Raw genomic sequence first — 20,466 nt, 5'->3', positions numbered from 1 at the left:
ATAGCATCCCTTGTTACTTGGCTCTGATTGACACTACAATGAATGCGTACTACAGCATACAACCTTTCAGACTGGAAATAAGATGCAAAATTTTTCACAGTGAGGGCAGTTAAATTGTGGAGCAATTTACCAAGGATCCTGTGGATTATTCATCATTGGCAAATTTTAACTCAAGATTGGATGTTTTTCTAAGAGATGCTCTAGCTCAAACAGGAATTATTTCAGGGAAGTTCTATGGCCTGTGTTATTCTGGAGGTCTGACTAGATGACCCTTCTGGTCTTTAGAATCTGTGAACATTACGGCATTAATCCTTTCTATGGTATTGCTAGAAATTGGCACAGAAACTGAGCTCATTCTGTTCCCTATTCTCCCAAATTCCCACCTTTTACTGAGGCAGGATATAGGCCCCATGCAATTTGAATCTAGTTGATACCTGGAATGAGCAACCAGTGTTCATTGCAGGTACATGACACACCTATTGCCTGGAAATAGCGCACAAAGGAACAGATTGGTGGAGCACTCTTTTGTATCTGGTCAGGCCTATAAACACAGGACATCCAGGAAAGGGGAGCTAAAGAGAGTTGGGGAAGAGTACAGTGCCACATAAAAGGTAGATTTTCACAGGAGCAAGAGGATCTGATTTGGGCCAAAGAAATCTGTGTTATCCTGGTAACAGGAGAAAAGGAAATGAATATGAAATGATGTTGCTGTCTATGCTGGAGCCTGCCCTGCTTGACTTTTGAGTCCCTGTAGCCACTGGGTTGAGTGCAGTTGCCCATGTAGGTTAAAACAACCAGAGGCTGTTTTACTTTTTGCTTGGCTCGTACCTCTTCTGAGCACGCACTTTTGGGGGGAGCATAAAAAGCAGGGCTATTACACTTGGCCATGCCCCCTTTCCTTCCTTTAGATCAGGAGTTCTCTAAATATTTCAGGCTATGACAACCTTCCCCCAAAAGAAGTGACAACCGCCCCCTCGCCCCCACATACCAGACCACCCTTACTTCTGCACTGCTGCTGTTAGCGGCACTGTCTTCAGAGCGGAGTGCCTGGCCAGCAGCCACTGCCCTATGGCCATCCAGCTCTGAAGGCAGCACAGAAGTAAGGGTGGCAATACCGTAACCCCCTTACAATAGGCTTGCAACCCCCTTTTGGGTCAGGACCCCCAGCTTGAGAAATGCTGCCTTAGATCATATTCTGTTTGTCTATGCTGCAGTTTCAGTGAGTGAAGCAGGCAAGGGACCTGGTTCTGCACAAAATGTATTTATTGGGAGTATAACAATGTATGGGTGTCAGTGCATTTTGGCCTACATTTAGCATTATTTCCACTTTCCACCTCTTCATTGTGGAGCAGTTGGGTCTAGTTTCAGTGACAGTAGTTTCTGTCACATTGTTTCTCTCAGTCTTCCCCCTTGCCTATCTTCTTTCCTAAAAATGACCTGCAAAGTAGAGTAGTGTACTTAATGTCTTCCGCAGCCAGGTTGTGGGAGGCATTCAAACACCAAAATTCATATTAAGTAACCACTAAAAAATATTTTTTTCCTCCCCCTTTGGAGTCCAGTTGGTACTTTCTGTTCCACTGAAGAGATTTCAGACTGTGACATCAAAAATACCAAAAGCTTCATAGTTTGCAAGATATGTAGTCCATGATGGTTGTGATGTCACAGAATGATGCATTCTGGGACACAGTCAGCCAACAAGGAGAAGTACAGAGGGGAATGGGATTTTAAAAAGGTTAGTTGAAATGTATTTCTGTGCATAATGTTTCCTTTTGCCTATAGCCTATTAGCAGGGACATTTGATATATAAATCTAGGCACTTTTCATTATTTGCTTCAGAGTTTACTATCAATACACTTATATAGAACCATCTCTTCAAAAGTGCATAATTTTGCACTTACCTACATTTTAGTGCAAAAATACCTGTTGTAGATACACATATTGGGAGAGTTTGATGCTTAAATAAAGTGTAAGCAATTCTGAAGATTTAGCTCATAATCAGTTTGTCATTTGGCCCAGTATTAGTATTGCAAATTTTCTGTCAGCTTGCATGACCTTATGTGCAAACTGGATTCCTACAACATAAAAAGTCTGAAACTGGAACATGACAAAAATCTTTGTCTTTGTTTCTGCAGATGCAACCTTCCTCCTCTGTCAAGTGAATACAGCAAGGATGTTGGATCCAAGACCCAGCTGGTGACGGCTAATCCCAGTATAATTGAGAAAAGGTAGAAAGCACATTCTTTCTTGTTCAGCAAGGAGAAGGTTTCATGTATATCATAGATGTTGATGTGACAGAGTTATGTTCCTTAAATATTTTCAATATGAGGTTCTCTAGCCTAGGAATAGTTCTGTGAGGAATACATATTCTTGTCCCCACTTTAACAGATGAGGAATTTTAGGCACAGAGATGAAGGTGACTTGCTCCAAGTCAGCAAGCCAGAGGCAGAACCAGAAATAGAACCCCAAATTCCTGATTTACTTTACAATGTATGAGCATAGGGGTGCAAACACTCAGGGCCAGAACAAGGCCACATTCTGATTAGGACTCTTTATGATGTCATCGTTGTGTATCTACTTGGTGCATAACTGGAATCTCATTCATAAAAAGTAGATGAAAGTCACTTTGCCATATTATGAGCCTAGTCTTGCCCCATTTAAGTAATGGAAGTTTTACATTGTCTAATCCCATTCACTCCCTCATCCCCATTTACCAATGCGAGTGGGATTAAGTCCTATTTTAAATGGATGAAACAAAAGAAGTAGGAGTAAACACAGTTCCTTCGTGTTTTCCTTCTACCCTCTTAATACATGGGTTTATGGGGTTTATCCTTTAAAATGTTGCAGGCTTTGGCTTTAATGGCACTCTGTAATGTCTTTCCACTCTCTGGCTCTGCAGGAGAGGGGCTCCCTCCTGTGGTTCTCCTAAGACACATTGGACAGTCTTTCCGTGGTATCTAATCAAACTGTCCTAGACAATGGGACAGATCCTCAGTTGATGTAAAGCAACATAGCTCCAATGAAGTCAAGGGACCTATGCTGACTTACAGCATCCGAACATTGGGCCCTACATGCGCTATTGATAGTTTCTGCAAGCCAGTCAAGCTTTGAAATCAGAACATTGCTATTGAACCATGAAGCGCTCAGGAGTTAGGAAGTAACAAAGTTAATATTGCAAGTGCATACTTGACTCTGCACCCTTTTATATTTGCAGTACTCTGTAATTTTACTTCAATTTCACGACCACATACTACTATTAACATTCAATATAACATCATACATTTTTTTTTCAGCTTTAGTTACCTAGGGACAGTTTCTTACAGTATCACCTACTGCTCTGTGAGTGCCAGACAATCAGAGAAAGTCATTTATACTGTATGGCAAGGACATAATGAACATTACTTATACAACCTATATGTGACTCAACTGATATTCAGAATTTGCTGGCATATTGACCACCTCAATTAACAGCAAGTTAGCTTTGTAATTAACTGGCTGTCTTGCACCTAAAGATGCTGCACTCCTTGTTGCAAAGAAAATACGTAGTAAATGGATGCTAACAAAAATGAATACCCATCTATGGATGATCTTGTGATAAAGGTACGGGAAAGGGTCTCAGGAGACCTATGCTGAATTCTTATCCCTGCCACAGATTTCCTGGGTGACTTTGGGCAAATCATTTACCTAAGAGAAGTTAACTTATCAGATACTATGTCTATGGCGTAAAGATATAGTGAACCATTCTGATAATACATTACTTTTATTCAGTTTTTAATTGTAGCATTTCAAGATTCCACACATGTGTATCTAGGGTTGTGTGATCTTCTGTTAGTGGAACAGTAGCATCTAATTTATGACTGTTGCAATGCAGGCACAGAAAAGAGCAGGATTAAGTCTGTCCGTGGAATTTCCTGATTTAGGGGTTATTTTAATCTAGTTTTTGGATGAATAAACACATGTATTTTATGTGTATGTATGTCTCACACACATTTTAATTAGGGGGTTTGAAAGCTATCATAATAGTAATCACCAGTGCAAAAGGCATTGCTTTTTTTTAATGCAAATTTTTGTCTTAGCAAATTCATCACTATTGCCCATATGTACTGTTTTTCATTGTCACTTTTCATTGTCATTTTCTCACGTTTTCATTTTGCTGGCAAACTGTAGCAGGAAAACTTGTTTCCCACTGTCTCCTCCAGAGTCTGTATTGAAGAGACAGCTGGCAAAACCAAACAAAATCTTAGTAACATACCTTGCTGCATGATTTCCCATATTAGGTGTGTGAAACAGGAAGGTTTTCATGTTTTGGAATGCTTTGGAAAAAAATTGTCATTTCTCCCTCCCCCACATCCTCCTCTCATTGTCTTATTGTAGGGCTTGATTCTGCAATGTGCTGAGAGCTCTGGCCTCAATCCAGAGAAATGCTATATCAGTCTTACCATGGAGTCACAGAGAGTCTCCTTAGACCAGTGGTGGGCAACCTGTGGACTGCAGGCCGGCCGCTGGTGGGCCGCCAGACTATTTGTTTACATTTGCATGGCTGCCCGCAGCTCCCAGTGGCCTCGGTTTGCAATTCCCGGCCAATGGTAGCTGCGGGAAGTGGCGGCCAGGCCCACACTGCATATGGGCCGCAGATTGCCCACCACTGCCTTAGACTTTTCAGCCTGTCTTGCTACGCAGACAAACAGGACTTTGTGATAAAAGGTTATTTAAACCAAAAATCACACCACATTTAGGTAGCTTCCAGTCCCAAGAGACCAGTCACTTATCTAGAGTACCAGTTAATCTGGGGTCTTACACCAAAGACAATGCTGGCAGCCAATTCTGTAGTAAACTAACTAAGGATTATTAGTTAAGAAAAGGAAAGGAGAATTATCATTATTATTGCTACTATATTATAATGGGATACAGATAAGTGAAAAGAATGCAAGAAACATCCCACTAGTTTTCATGAAGTTTAAACATCAAATACTCTTATACATTTAATAATCACTTTGATCTATTCTAATACACAAGTGAATTGACCTGGGGCTCTGGCATGAGCTGTCACAGTATGTTAAGAAAAAATCTACGTCTCTTAAGTTTCTCTCTTACTGCTGCTATAGCAAAGCAGTGAGGGGAAGCAAACGTACATGTATTTTAAAAAAAAAAACTCTAGGGGTGATCCTGAAAAATAGACAAATAAGCCCTTATATCTGTCCCAGGGAAACTGGTAGAAATTATAACAAAATGTAGAATTAAAAACCTGGAAGGTCATGGTAGGGTAACCAGTACATTTTCTGCAAAGGAAAGTCCTCAAATGGATCGATAGAGTAAGTGATTAAGGAAAACCAGATGATATAATCTATTTAAACTTTCAAAAGGCCTTTGACAAAATACCTCACAACAGGCTGCTAAGAGAACTAAGTGGTCATGGGGCTAAAGACAAAGTATAGTTATGGATCCAGAACTGGGTAGGAGACAGGCAACAAACAGTTGGATTTGAATGGTCAATTTTTATCATGGCAAAAGGTGAACAGTGAGGTGCTTCAAGATTCTGCATGAGTGTTTGTGTTGTTTAATAATTCATGATTTCACCCCCCCAAAAATAATAAAAATCTCATTTTGAAAACTTCAGAATATGTATTTTGTTTTTTTTTCCCCAGAAACGCATTTCAATCAGCTCTACCTGTAATTTTTTTTTACTGTGCCCTAAAAGGTCATTGGAAAAAATGTTCTGAAATTTATTGCAGGCATAATTGTGTTTTATACTCCTTACAAACTGAAAGAATTAAAAACCCACACACTCTTTTTTTCAATCTCTGGTAGAAGCACATCAGAGTAACATTATATATTATAGACATAAACATATGCCTGAAGAAGATTAATTTTTCTTCAATTGCACTTTTCTTTTTGTAAGTTAATTAAATCTGAATCTAATACACGTGAAAATGAGGAACTTAATAACATGTGAGCCTATCATACTTTTTAATGGAAAAAACAACTGGAGGAGTTGCGGTGGGCAAGAAAATCTTACAATATTCCCTTAACAAAGGAAACTAACAAAACTAGTTTCCTCCTGATTCATTCACTTGGTGGTGGGTTTGGCCTTCCTTCTCAGACAAGCAGTGGATTCAGTCCCTGAAATCTGCAGATCTCTAATATCTTCAGGAGAGGCAGGGTCATCAGCGCCTGCTCACTCTCTATATCTGACCTATCAGTCCTCATCCTCAAAGGAAACCTGCACAACACTTTCAAAAGACGAGCGCAGGAGCTTAAATTCATATCTTTGCTAGACACTTGAAATCATGGACTGAATAGAGATGCTAGATTTAAGGCCTATTACGAGAATCTATAAGCCACTAACAACTGCTGCCCTCCAGTTGCCTTTTGCCCACCTTTCATTCCCCCCTATGACTGTAGGGGTGCTAATGGGCCACTTTACCTTGAATGGTCCCTTCAAATATGTGTTAACTGCTTATGCTAAACAATCTGTTCCACCTTGTATTTAGCTGTGATGCTCAGGGTATGCCACACAGCAATAAGAACAAGGAGTATTTGTGGCACCTTAGAGACTAACAAATTTATTTTGGCATAAGCTTTCATGGGCTAAAGCGCACTTCATCGGATGCATGCAGTGGAAAATACACTAGGAAGATATATACATACACAGAGAACATGAAAAAATGGGTATTGCCATACCAACTCTAAGGAGACTAATCAATAGTCCACGAAATCTTATGCCCAAATAAATTTATTAGTCTGTAAGGTGCCACAAGTACTCCTGTTCTTTTTGCTGATACAGACTAACATGGTTACCACTCTGAAACCTACACAGCAATGTATGCCTGCAGTTTGTGAGACTTGAATCAGCTGACAGGTGTCAGGGAACCCTGTGCTTGAGCGTCTACACTGCATTTTAACCCTAGATTAAGGATTTTCTGACCCATGCTTGAACCTAGGGCTCTGGTGTACACATTGCAGTGCACAGACCCGAGTCAAAGTAACCCTATCCCAGAGTGGCTAGCAGCCCCCGCCCCTGAGTGTTTTAGGCCTACGACTGCACAGTTTGACAAGCCTACCATCCAATCTGAGAATTTGGCTCTCCACCTCTAGGCTGAGTCTCAATGGCAGGGAAATGCCCATGTGCCCTTGTTTTGAGGATAATTAGGACATCAGTAGAGCCCTGCGTAGGTACAAAATTTGTATCTGCATCCGATCTGCAAAAATGATCCGCAGATGCGGATGTCTGCAAATATAAAGCAGATATGCACATATGCGCAGAGCTCTAGACATCAGTCTCCAGCGCTGTCAACTATTAAAATGAAACTTTGCAATGCTTTTTTAAAATGGGGTGTTCGATGAAGGTGTTTTTGTTGGGCTGTTTTTGTATTGATTTTTGTCTGTCTGTTTTGAAGTTTGATATAAAATGTAGGTTTCAGAGGAAAACCCCCACCCCTTGCTTGCTGCCACTGGCTGTGGAGCAGTGAAGTGCCTCTGCAGATAAGGGATCCCTGGGAGGCAATGGGGAAGTTTTGGGTCTGGCTCCCACTCACTACCCTCACAGTGCATGCTGGCCAGGTGCCTCAGCACATGTAGCCGCTGAAGGGGGAGGTGACCCAGGAGCAAGGGAGAGAGAGTGCAGCAGGACCAAATGGTTGCCCTGTGGGAGGGAGAGTGGCCAGGTGTTGGGAGTCATCCCTCAACAAACTGTTCTGAGTCGGGAGCTGCAGGGCCATGGCTTAGTCCCCACTCTGTTCTCAGGTTCTTCCACTCCCTCCCATTGTGGTGCTTCCTGGAGCTGTATGTGCAGGGTTGCCCAGGCAGCATGCACCAAAATCTGGCTGTGCTCTTGTGACCAGGAAGCAGCTCTCTTTACAAAAAGCTTATGATCTCTTTCCATTGAAAACCCTGCAGGCTTTTTGATGGTGTGCTTGCAGACTGGTGTTCTGCAGGTAATGAGTTCATGCTGACCTCAGCTGCTGCAATTTGAAAAGATGTGTGGATTCCATTTGCAGTAGAGTGCAATATACTGCACTATGATTGTCAGCATGGAGAGGATTAAGGGCATTGCCCCAAGGAGCTATGGAATACAGTCATAGAATCGTAGATTATTAGGGTTGGAAGGGACCTCAGGAGGGACTTCTAGGACCTGAGTCAAGTTGGGGCCATGTGCATACAGGAAAGCAATAGGGCTCAGACCCTCAATCACAGCTTAACATGGGCTTGGACCCTCCAGCCCCGCAGAGTCCTGGGTCCCTTGGTTCAAGCCCTAGGTTAACAGAATTGGTGTGTGGATGGAAGGGGGGTTAGGTTTGAGCCTGGGCTTATATTGCTTTGTAGACATACCCTCTGAGTACGTTTCCCAGATCTGAAGAAGAGCTCTGAGTAAGCTCGAAAGCTTGACACTCACCAATAAAAGTTAGTTCAATAAAAGATATTATCTCACTCACCATACCTCTTTAATATCCTGGGACTGACGGGGCTACAGAAACACAGGATACAACTTTACCACTGTCATTTTCTGACTTTGGGTACTTAATGGACAACTTTAGAGCCTCATCTGGCAAATGCTTATGCACATGAGTAACTTTACCTATGTGAAAGAGTTTCACTGAAATTTGTGGGGCTAGCATAAATATTTGCAAGATCAGGCTTTTAAGTTTACCTTTTTCCGTCCTAATGTAAGCTATTTTAAAATGTGTCACACATGAAAGATTTTCAATTACTTAATAGCTGATGTTATATCAATTTGGAGCACATAAAATCATCTATTCTTGAGTATTTTAAAATTGTTTTTGCCCCATGTTCAGAAAGGGAAGGTAGGAGAAAATTTAGGTTACAAAGTTCTAGGACTTCCTTTTCTTTGAAGGTGTAGGATGTTTATACTTTTAAATATCTTTAAAGAAAAGTTAAATACATTTTCCCCAAATTAAACTATCTCACATATGTCCTATTCAACATATTCATAAATGATCTGGAAAAAGGGGTGAACAGTGAAGTGGCAAAATTTGCAGATCATACAAAGCTACTCAAGATAGTTAAGTCCCAGACAGACTGCGAAGAGCCACAAAAAGATCTCACAAAACTGGGTGGCTGGGCAACAAAATGACAGATGACATTCAATGTTGATAAATACCAAGTAATGCACATTGGCAAACATAATCTCAACTATAAATATAACATGTTGGGGTCTAATTAGCTGTTACCACCCAACAAAGATCTTGGCATCATTGTGGATAGTTCTCTGAAAACATCCACTCAATGTGCAGTGGCAGTCAAAAAAGTGAACAGAATGTTGAGTATCATTAAGAAGGGGATATATAATAAGACAGAAAATATCATATTGCCTCTATATAAATCCCTGGTACACCCACATCTTGAATACTGTGTTCAGATGTGATTGCCCTATCTCAAAAAAGATATATTGGAATTGGGAAAGGTTCTGTAAAGGGCAACAAAAATGATTAGGGGTATGGAACAGATACCATATAAGGAGAGATTTTCAGCTTGGAAAAGAGATGACTAGGGGGCTATGATAGAGGTCTATAAAATCATGACTGGTATGGAGAAAGTAAATAAGGAAGTGTTATTTACTCCTCATAACACAAGAACTATGGGTCACCAAATGAAACTAATAGGCAGCAGGTTTTAAACAAACAAAAGAAAGTATTTTTTCACACAATGCACAGTGAACACAGAACTCCTTGCCAGAGGATGTTGTGAACATAACATGATAGTGGCCAATGCCAGGTGTCCCAGAGGGAATGAACAGGTAATCATCAAAGTGATCCATTCCCTGTCGGTCAATCCTAGCTTCTGGCAAACAGAGTCTAGGGAGACCATCCCTGCCCATCTTGGCTAATAGCCATTGATGGACCTATCCTCCATGAATTTATCTACTTCTTTTTAGAACTCTGTTATAGTGTTGATCTTCACAACATCCTGTTGTTGTGGGGCATGGGGTATTGACCACTGTTGGAAGACAGGATACTGGGCTACATGGGCCTTTGGTCTGACCCAGTATGGCCATTCTTATGTTCTACTTGAAAACACTCTGGGCCTGATTTTCCACTGTCACACTGGTTTTATGGTAGTATAGCGACTTCAGTGGACTTATTTTGGTATAAAATCTGTGTAGCCGAGTGAAGGATAAGGCCTCCTGTTTGTGTCTTGTGATTAAGAAATTGTACTGGGACTGCGAGATCAGAGTTCAAGTCCAACCTTTGTCACAGAATTCCTCTGTGACCTTGTGCAAATCATTTGGGCCCTCATCTTCAACTGAAATCAATGAGCATTAGACACCTAAACACCTTTAAGGATCTGGGCCTTACGTCCTGATTTCCTACTGTCTTGCACCTTGTGTAATAACTTACATCTTTGGAAAGTGGCTGTAAAATACTATCCAATCAGAATGGTCATCAATCAAATGTTATCCAATCCGATTCCACTTTGCACAGGTGTAAATGACTACACAAGGTACAGGACACTGAAGAATCTTGGTTGTAATCTCTCTCTGTGCCTCTGTTCCTAATCCGATAATCAAAATTCCTTACCTCACAAAGGTGTGGTTTGGATACATGCATTCATATTTGTGAAGTGCTCAGACACTACAGTGATTGGGGTCTGATGAGGGCTTAGCTAGATTGAGTCTCTATCTACTGTTTCTTTACAAAACTAGAGGTTTTTTCTTTTGATATTTTAAACTCCTTTTTTGGTCTCTGATAACAGCCTCTGCCTCTTTCTTCATGCCCACTCGTCTGCTCACTTTCTGTACACACATTAAAGGGACAATATCAATTTGTTCTGAAATTTCAGGTCAGTTTTGTTTAAAGATTTTGCTTTTATTCAAGTCAGTCTTAATACATATAGAAATATTTTCATCCCCTTTTTTCCCCAATGACAGTCGTGAAGGTTTGAGTTTTAAGTTTTTTGGTTTGTAGTGGGAGTGTATTATTATTTTCCCTGTTTAATAGGAAGCTAAATAACACTGCTCTGGCAGATCAGAACCAGAAATAAATTGAAATTCAGTATAAACAGAATGTCACTCTAAAAACTGAATGAAAGGCAAAAGGTAGCAAACAGCATATATGGTGAAAAGTATTTTTTTAAATGTCTTTCACTTTGAGATGCCACTTACACTTCAATGTGGCAAAGAGAAGGTTTTGTTCTTAAATACACTAGGCCAAATTCATTGCTGGCTCTGTTAGCGGAAATTTGACCCATTATTGGTGTCCCTTCAAATGGTTCATACTTATTTGCTCATTCATTTCCAGTGTTTATTCCCACATTGGCCTTCCCCTGCTGGTTGTGAGGAAACACGCCCAGAAGCTGAGAGAGCATCCCATTGAGACCCACCATTAAAGTCTACCAGTTAAAGCATGGATGCTGACTCAGCACCAGAGCTATTCTTAGTTTTCATTGTTTGTGGAAGATACACAGGATGAATAGCCTGGATGGTGGCCTTGTAAAACTGAAAGGTCAGGAGTAAAGAGAGAAGAGCAGACTATTGTTAAATAAGAATTTGATCACACTGTATATACAGGGCCAGGGTCTTCCCTCCCCCTGCCCTCCAACATACACTGCTGAGTGTAAAACACTACTTCATGAGCCAGTGAAGCCTGTTCTGCTCTGGATGATTCTCCACAGGGGAATGGCAGGGAGTTCTACTTTTATCCTCTCTCGAGTTCTGCCAGGGGCAGGTAGCTTTAGATTTCATCTGAAACACCTAAAGAATCCTGCAGCTGGAGGCTGAAATGCAGATGTGTTGAAAGGACGCATACTCAGGGAGTGCAAGTCATAGACTCATAGACTTTAAGGTCAGAAGGGACCATTATGATCATCTAGTCTGACCTCCTGCACAATGCAGGCCACAGAATCTCACCTACTCACTCCTGTAACAAACCCCTAACCTATGTCTGAGTTATTGAAGTCCTCAAATTGTGGTTTGAAGACCTCAAGCTGCAGAGAATCCTCCAACAAGTGACCCACACCCCGTGCTGCAGAGGAAGGCAAAAAACCTCCAGGGCGACTGCCAATCTGCCCTGGAGGAAAATTCCTTCCTGACCCCAAATATGGTGATCAGTTAAACCCTGAGTATGTGGGCAAGACTCACCAGCCAGCACCCAGGAAAGACTCAAATAGTAGTAGTAGTAGTAGTAACTCAAATCCCACCCCATCTAACATCCAATCACAGACCACTGGGCATACTTACCTGCTGATAATCAAAGATCAGTTGCCAAATTAATTGCCAAAATTAGGTTATCCCATCATACTATCTCCTCGATAAACTTATCAAGCTTAGTCTTAAAGCCAGATATGTCTTTTGCCCCCACTACTCCCCTTGGAAGGCTCTTCCAGAATTTCATTCCTCTAATGGTTAGAAACCTTGGTCTAATTTCAAGTCTAAACTTCCTGATAGCCAGTTTATATCCATTTGTTCTTGTGTCCACATTGGTACTAAGCTTAAATAATTTCTCTCCCTCCCTAATATTTATCCCTCTGATATATTTATAAAGAGCAATCGTATCTCCCCTCAGCCTTCTTTTGGTTAGGCTAAACAAGCCAAGCTCTTTGAGTCTCCTTTCATAAGGCAGGTTTTCCATTCCTCGGATCATCCTAGTAGCCCTTCTCTGTACCTGTTCCAGTTTGAATTCATCCTTCTTAAACATGGGAAACTGCACACAGAACTGCACACAGTATTCCAGATGAGGTCTCACCAGTGCCTTGTATAATGGTACTAATATCTCTTTATCTTTGTTGGAAATGCCTCGCCTGATGCATCCTAAAACCACATTAGCTTTTTTAATGGCCATATCACATTGGCGGCTCGTAGTCATCCTGTGATCAACTAATACTCCGAGATCCTTCTCCTCCCCTGTTACTTCCAGCTGGTGTGTCCCCAATTTATTACTAAAATTCTTGTTATTACTGCCTAAATGCATGACCTTGCACTTTTCACTATTAAATTTCATCCTATTACTATTACTCCAGTTTACAAGGTCATCCAGATCTTCCTGTATGATACCCAGGTCCTTCTCTGTGTTAGCAATACCTCCCAGCTTTGTGTCATCCGCAAACTTTATTAACACATTCCCACTTTTTGTTCCAAGGTCAGTAATAAAAAGATTAAATAAGATTGGTTCCAAAACCGATCCCTGAGGAACTCCACTAGTAACCTCCTTCCAGCCTGACAGTTCACTTTTCAGTACGACCCGTTGTAGTCTCCCCTTTAACCAGTTCTTTATCCACCTTTCAATTTTTATATCGATCCCCATCTTTTCCAATTTAACTAATAATTCCCCATGTGGAACCGTATCAAATGCCTTACTGAAATCGAGGTAAATTAGATCCACTGTGTTTCCTTTGTCTAAAAGATCTGCTACTTTCTCAAAGAAGGAGATCAGGTTGGTTTGGCATGATCTACCTTTTGTAAAACCATGTTGTATTTTGTCCCAATTACCATTGACCTCAATGTCCTTAACTACTTTCTCCTTCAAAAATTTTTCCAAGACCTTACATACTACAGATGTCAAACTAACAGGCCTATAGTTATTCAGATCACTTTCACTTTTTTCCCTTTCTTAAAAATAGGAACTATGTTAGCAATTCTCCGGTCGTACGGTACAACCCCTGAGTTTACTGATTCATTAAAAATTGTTGCTAATGGGCTTGCAATTTCATGTACCAATTCCTTTAATATTCTTGGATGAAGATTATCTGGGCCCTCTGATTTCGATTTTAGAGTTTGGCTTCTACCTCAGATGTGTTAATATCTACCTCTATAGCCTCATTCCCATTTGTCATCCTGACATTATCACTAAGCTCCTCATTAGCCTCATTAAAGACTGAGGCAAATTATTTGTTTAGATATTGGGCCATGCCTAGATTATCCTTAATCTCCATTCCATCCTCAGTGCTTAGCGGTCTCACTTCTTCTTTGTTTTCTTCTTATTTATATGGCTATAGAACCTTTTACTATTGGTTTTAATTCCTTTTGCAAGGTCCAGCTCCACATGGCTTTTGGCCTTTCTCACTTTATCCCTACATGTTCTGGCCTCAATAAGGTAGCTTTCCGTGCTAATCCCACCCATCTTCCACTCCTTGTAGGCTTTCTGCTTTTTCTTAATCACCTCTCTAATATGCTTGCTCATCCAGCTTGGTCTACAACTCCTGTCTATGATTTTTTTCCCCTTTCTTGGGATGCAGGCTTCTGATAGTTTCTGCAACTTTGACTTGAAGTAATTCCAGGCCTCCTCCGCCTTTAGTTCTTCAGTCCAATCAACTTCCTTAACTAATTTCCTTAATTCTTTAAAGTAAGCTCTTTTGAAATAAAAAACCCTAGTCCCAGATCTATTTTTGTTTATCCTTCCATCTAGTTTGAACTGAATTAGCTCATGATCACTTGAACCAAGGTTGTCTTCTACAACCATTTCTTCTATGAGGTCCTCACTACTCACCAAAACCAAATCTAAAATGGCATCCCCTCTTGTTGGTTCTTCAACTACTTGGTGAAGAAATCCATCAGCTATCACATCCAGAAAAATCTGAGCCCTATTATTGTTACTAGCACTTGTCCTCCAGTCAATATCTGGGAAGTTAGTCTCCCATGATCACACAATTCCCATTAGTGTTTACTTCATTAAAAACATTAAAGAGGTCTCTATCCATATCCAGATCAGATCCCAGCGGTCTGTAGCACACCCCAAGCACTATCTCTGGGGAGGCTCTAGTAGCTTTCTTTCCCAATGTGATTTTTGCCCAGACAGACTCTGTCTTATCCATTCCATCACTTCTTATTTCTTTACAGTTAACCTCATCATTGACATACAATGTTACTCTACCACCTTTGCCTTTATTTCTGTCTTTCCTAAACAGCACATAGCCTTCAATACCTGTACTCCAGTCATGACTACTATTCCACCATGTTTCTGTTATCCCTATAATATCCAGTTTCACTTCCTGCACCAGTAGCTCTAGTTCCTCCATTTTGTTACCTAGGCTCCTCGCATTAGTGTACAGACATCTTAATTTTTGCCGTTTGGCTTCACTGACATTTTTTACCTGGTTAGGCACAGACATTCTATCCCCAGTATCACCTATTAGACTGGTATCTACACTACCCTTCCTCCTTATGTCCATTCTTCTGCTCACGGCTGTATCCTCTCTTACTTTGTTTTCTTCCCTCTCAATGTTGAATTCCGGCGTGAAGATTACCTGGACATCTCCCAACCATCTCCCCCAAATTCCTAGTTTAAAGCTCTCTTAATCAGTTGTGCCAGCCTCCATCCTAGAAGTCATTCCTCCTTCACCGCCAGCACCCTCCATTTTGGGGCAGCATTCTGTTTTTACGCCTCCCAGCAAAGAAGAGGGGTGGCACTGCAAATCCTTCCTTGAAGATTTCCTCTGAGCGGGACCCTGCACCATGATCTAGGCTGGCAGAAGCTAGTGTGAACTTGGAGTGAATTTAGCCTATTGACTACAAACTGCATGAAAGCACAATTAAGGTTGTGAATGATTTCACCTTCACTTAGTACTAAAGCATCTGAAAGCTAATTTTAAAAAAACATTAGAACATGAGGAGATTCGGTTTTAAATTTGCTTCACCAGGTTGTAACCTTGTCTTCTTGCTCATGTCCATCCTCTCCTAAGGAAAACATGAATTACAACAGTTGGATCTTTCATTATATGACTATTTAAGCTGCTTCTGTGTTTCTTTGTCAGGTATCAAGTAATCTCAGGCAAGATGTGTGTGGGTGAGTTCAGTACTGGGGTTCTGTAACTCAGCCCAGAGTTGATGGCTGGACTTTAAGATGGGTATCAGACTACTAGCAGGAGAGTTGCTGGGGAACAGTGGCATCTTCAGACTTTAGTGGAGAGTGGCGGCCAAAGGCAAACTAGTGTAGCCTGTGAGTGGAGTGTGAAATGAGAAATGTAGTCTCTGGCCCACAGATAGGAGGTGTTGAAGGAAGCCAATCTCTGGTCCATCAGGAGTAGGTTGTTTTGCTGTTGCAAGCCAGTATGGGCTTTGGAAAAGTGGGTAAGCAACATCATCCTCATTTTCCAAATGGGGTAACAGAGGCACAAAGAAGTTACATGATTTGTGCAAGGTCACATAATGAGTCTCTGTTACATGCAGAATAGAATCGTCCTGGCCCCTAAACCAATGCTCAATTCATTGGATCACAGCTGGCCATTGTATCTGTTCTTAATAGACTTCCAAGTCCAGGCCTGTCCATCCAGCACAGTTATTCAGCACTAAATTCACATACAGAATTTTAGATGGATGCTGTTAACTTATAGAACCCTTGTTGTCCGAAAAACTACCAGCTGCTGTTGACTGTCAGATATCAGTGCTATGGCAAGGCACAGTGGCCTTAGATCCATATCCATGGTACTCCTTTGCCCATGTGCACAGGGTTACGTCATTCATCAAATCTGTGGTCAGAAGGAATTTTCCTCCAGCACATATTGGAGGGGACCTTGTGGTTTTCATTTTCCCGTGGAGTAGGGATTATCCATTAGGCTCAGGGGAGAGTACTCCATTCTGGCATTTTTCCACTGAGTGCAGTGGGGAGCCCTTTGAAAGACCTTGAACATCCTTCTTGTTTTCTATGCCAGTGTTTCTATATATTGCTGGGTCAGCTCAGTTCTGTAGTACTATTTTTACTTCCTCACATATTGCCCTTGGTCATCCTATCTGGCAAATTTCTCATTCTTAAAAACATTAAATAACCACCTGAAGTTGCAGCCCTGGAAACTGGAGTAAAAAACTTTGATTGGTGGTGATGAATGTGGTTGTTTCTTAGTCTAAATGCAAATACAAGATGGGCATAAGATATTAATGTTTTTTTATTTTGCACTTGTTTGTTACAAAGCATACTTTTGTTCCTTAGGGAGAACTGTATTTTAAAGGACAGATTCCACTCCCCAATGATTTTTGACCAGAAGCCATGCCATGTCTTGGAGGGTGTAATCATCTTCAGCTGGTGTAAATCATCTTAACTTTGTGAATTATGTCACCTGAGGATCTGGTCCAACATTTTCAATTTAATTTTGTTTTAGAGCTATGAAAAATTCTGAAAGTTTCTTCCAGTTACTGTATTACATTTGTTGCTGCAAGCAGAAGGTATGTTGTCTAATGGTTAGGACAGGGAGCTGGGAATCAGGCTATTCCCAACTGTGTCATTCACTAGGTGTATGACTGTGGACAAACCCACCTTCACTTCAAATTACACATTTAGAAAATGAGTTAACAATTATGCTTTCTGGCATGAGAGTGGATTTTTTAAAACAAATGTTCAAGTCCTTGAATGCATTGCATAAATATTATTACATATCCTCTGAGTGATTTTTCCTTTTGCTATCCTGACAGGTCATAGTCTAGATTCAAACACTTGATCTGGGACACTTGGTAATCACATTCATTTTTTATTTCATTGTATTGTGCCACTTCATTTTTCCTTATCTATTGTATTAATAGTAGGTCTAATCTCTTTACACTATATGTCATCCCATTGCACCCCTTCTGGACAAACATGACATTTGCAAGTGCTTCCTGCCTCATTTCCCTTCTCCAAGGTGCTTCCCTTTGGCCTTTCTCACACGGAAAGGTGTTCATGATGTAGTTTGGACCCCCGTCCAAGTTACTAAGCAAATTTAACTCCTTCCAGGGTAACAAAAGTCCAGCCAAATATCCATAAGATTTTTCTACCCCTCCTGGGCTACCTTTAAATCTTTCCTTGTTCTGTCACAGAGTGCTGACTCCTATGCTGTTTTCCCTGAAGTTCCTCTTGCAATCTATCATTCATTGGTGTTCCCTGTATCCTGCATACCCTACCTCAGGGCCTTCCCCATGAGCCTAGCCTGCCTCCTATAGGCTATCTCTGTGAGTTTTCTCTGCCCTTTTTATAAGGCCCATGTGTTCATCAAGCTGTCATCTGACCCCATTAGTCCCACCCACGAGGCTGCACAGGGTTGCCAGATTTTTCAACAACCAGAAGCTGAAATAGGTATCAAAAGAAGTCCAAAACAAGTACCCAAACTCCTCTTACAAATGTAAATTCAAAGTTGCTTCTTTTTGGATAACTTGGCAATGAAAGGATGGCATGCTGGAAGTGAAACCTAACCAGTGAAAAGATTGCAACACAGTTACCATATGTCTCTGCTGAGAGCTAGCCTTGTGCTTCTCCATATGCAGGTAGACTAGAGTGATCATCACCCTTCCTCCGCTGGCTGGGATGGATCAGCACATCTATGCATCTTTCTTTTACATAGTTTGCCAGCAGTTTGAGTCCTGCAAAGTGAATGAACAGTTGTACACACAAAGCATTTGTGAAGTGCAAACATCTCAGTCAGCTGTCATGACAGTATCTCACTGCCTCAAAGTAAAGGACATCTTAATACACCAAGCTATGCAGGCTATATTCAGGAAGGAAGGTCAGTAAGGAGTTGGGCAACTGTTGTGACAATATTTCTGTGAATATTCATTCCATTTTTTTAACAGATTCACCCAGACAATGTTTGTGCCTTGTTTACTTTCACTTTCCACAAATATTCATATTTATTGGCAGGAGTTTTCACATTATCAGTAACTTTTAAGTAAATAGTGAAGAATACTAATGAAAAGTGAATACTGAATTCACAACTTAAATATCTGCACAAGAAACCAGTGTCAAAGAGTTCTGCTTTCTTGGGGTCTGATTCAAAGCCCACTGAAGTCAGTGGGTGTTAGATGTCAACAGAAAATGTAGATCAACTCCCATACTTAGGGAATGAAAAACCATCATTGTGACTTCAAAATAGCCTGAATTTTTAATATCCAGTACTCACAGTGAATTGCTCTCTAGCAAGATATGGACAAAGAATTATTTGCAGACAGGAATCATTTTTAATAATAACTTTGAAAAATCAATATATTTAAAAAAATCTCAATCTGTCTGTGACTAACTCAAAAACTGAAAAATGTAACATAAGTTGTCAATTATTTGCTCTGAATTATTTGCCCAGCTCTAGTCCCTGTAAGTCTGGGCAGCAATTATATGTTGTTTTCTTTTTCATGTTAAACTGCATATGACAATCTGCTTCTTTTCCACTAGTCTGGACTTGAGGATTCAGTTGGACTAGAAATGCAGGCACAGCAGAAGTTACAGCTAATGGGTCAGATTCTCACCTGATATATATCTGTACAGGTCCATTGAAACCAATGGAACTATGCTAATTTATACCAGGTGAGGGTCTAGCCCTGACTCTTTTTTCCCTCCTGCCAACATGTGAGCTCAGGCCTTTGTGTTCCTTCTGCTATACTTGATGGCCTCCCTTACACCTGAAACAGGGTATAGGCAATAAGCTCAGTTCTGTGTGGTCCTGGGAGTTTCCTACCAGGATGCTGAGTGCTTTCTGCTTTCACTGAAGTGGTGCTTTGCGGGTTCAGATCCAGAATACTTTAGGCGCTTGTGTTTTTATCATCTGTTTCAGGGAAAATGCAAAAAATGCTGCATTCACATTTTGATAGGTAAGTAAAAGAGGATTTCAATTTCGTATTTTGATCAGACCATTCAAGGCTGCCGGGGGGGGTGCAAGTAGGGCAATTTGCCTCAGGTCACGGGCTCCGCAGGGGCCCCCACGAGAATGGCTGAGGTTTTCTACCCGACCCCATCTCTGCCCCTCTCCTGGAGCCTCAGCGTATCCAGGAGCATCCCTGACCAGCGTGGCTCCAAGGGGCCCTCAGCTCCGCCCAGCTCAGAGCTGCGGGATAAGGGGGCAGGACTACGAGCTCCAGGCTGAGCTCAGCTCCTTCCGATCAGCTTGGAGCTCGCAGCCCCGCCCCCTTACCATGCGGCTCTGAGCGGGGAGGGGCTCAGGCCCTGCCAGGGCCACGCTGCTGGTGTTGAGCGAAGCTCCTGGATGCGCTGAGGCTCCGAGTGAGGGGGGAACCGGGGGTAAGGGGCTGGGGGGGGGTTGGATAAGGGGCAGGGAGTCCTAGGGACAGTCAGGGCACAGGGATGGGGCAGAGGTTGGGGGGAGAGTGGTCAGGGGACAGGGAATGGGGAGGTTGGATTGTGGGCATTCCAGGGGTCTATCAGGACTTAGTGAGGGGGTGATAGGGGTCGGGGCAGTCAGGGGACAGGGAGCAGGTATGGGGTCCCGGAGTGATGAGGGGTGGGGTCTCTGGTGGACAGTGAAGGGACAAGGTGCAGGATGGGTTGAGGATTCTGAGGGGGGCGGGCAGTCAGGGAGCAGGAAGTGGATGGGGGTCAGATAGGGGGCAGGGCCATGCTGTTTGGGAGGCACAGTTGTCCCTACCCTAAAGCTCATTCAGCAGTTTGAGGCTTGCAGAAGAGCCAAGCTGTTAGCTTTTCCATTAGGGCTACCATCCCTTTCACTTCTTATATGTCAAATTATAGTCTATATTTAATTTCAGTGCCATAGGGAGATTCGTGTCAGGGGAGGGTAGCTTCGTTTAAAATTGGCCACTGGGGGAGGGATCAC

General features: G+C 41.8%; 1 protein-coding gene across 1 annotated transcript in view; it reads left to right on the top strand.

Annotated features, from left to right (window-relative positions):
• ST8SIA1 (ST8 alpha-N-acetyl-neuraminide alpha-2,8-sialyltransferase 1) overlaps positions 1-20,466 on the top strand; it is a 182,409-nt gene that overhangs the window by 122,332 nt on the left and 39,611 nt on the right. Inside the window, exon 4 of the mRNA XM_030541406.1 lies at positions 2,133-2,225. Coding sequence (XP_030397266.1) covers positions 2,133-2,225 — 93 coding nt within the window. The remainder of the gene's footprint in view (positions 1-2,132; positions 2,226-20,466) is intronic.

The sequence above is a fragment of the Gopherus evgoodei genome, chromosome 1, assembly GCF_007399415.2.
Source record: "Gopherus evgoodei ecotype Sinaloan lineage chromosome 1, rGopEvg1_v1.p, whole genome shotgun sequence".
Classification (NCBI taxonomy): domain Eukaryota; kingdom Metazoa; phylum Chordata; order Testudines; family Testudinidae; genus Gopherus; species Gopherus evgoodei.
This window is presented reverse-complemented; position numbering and strand designations above follow the sequence as displayed.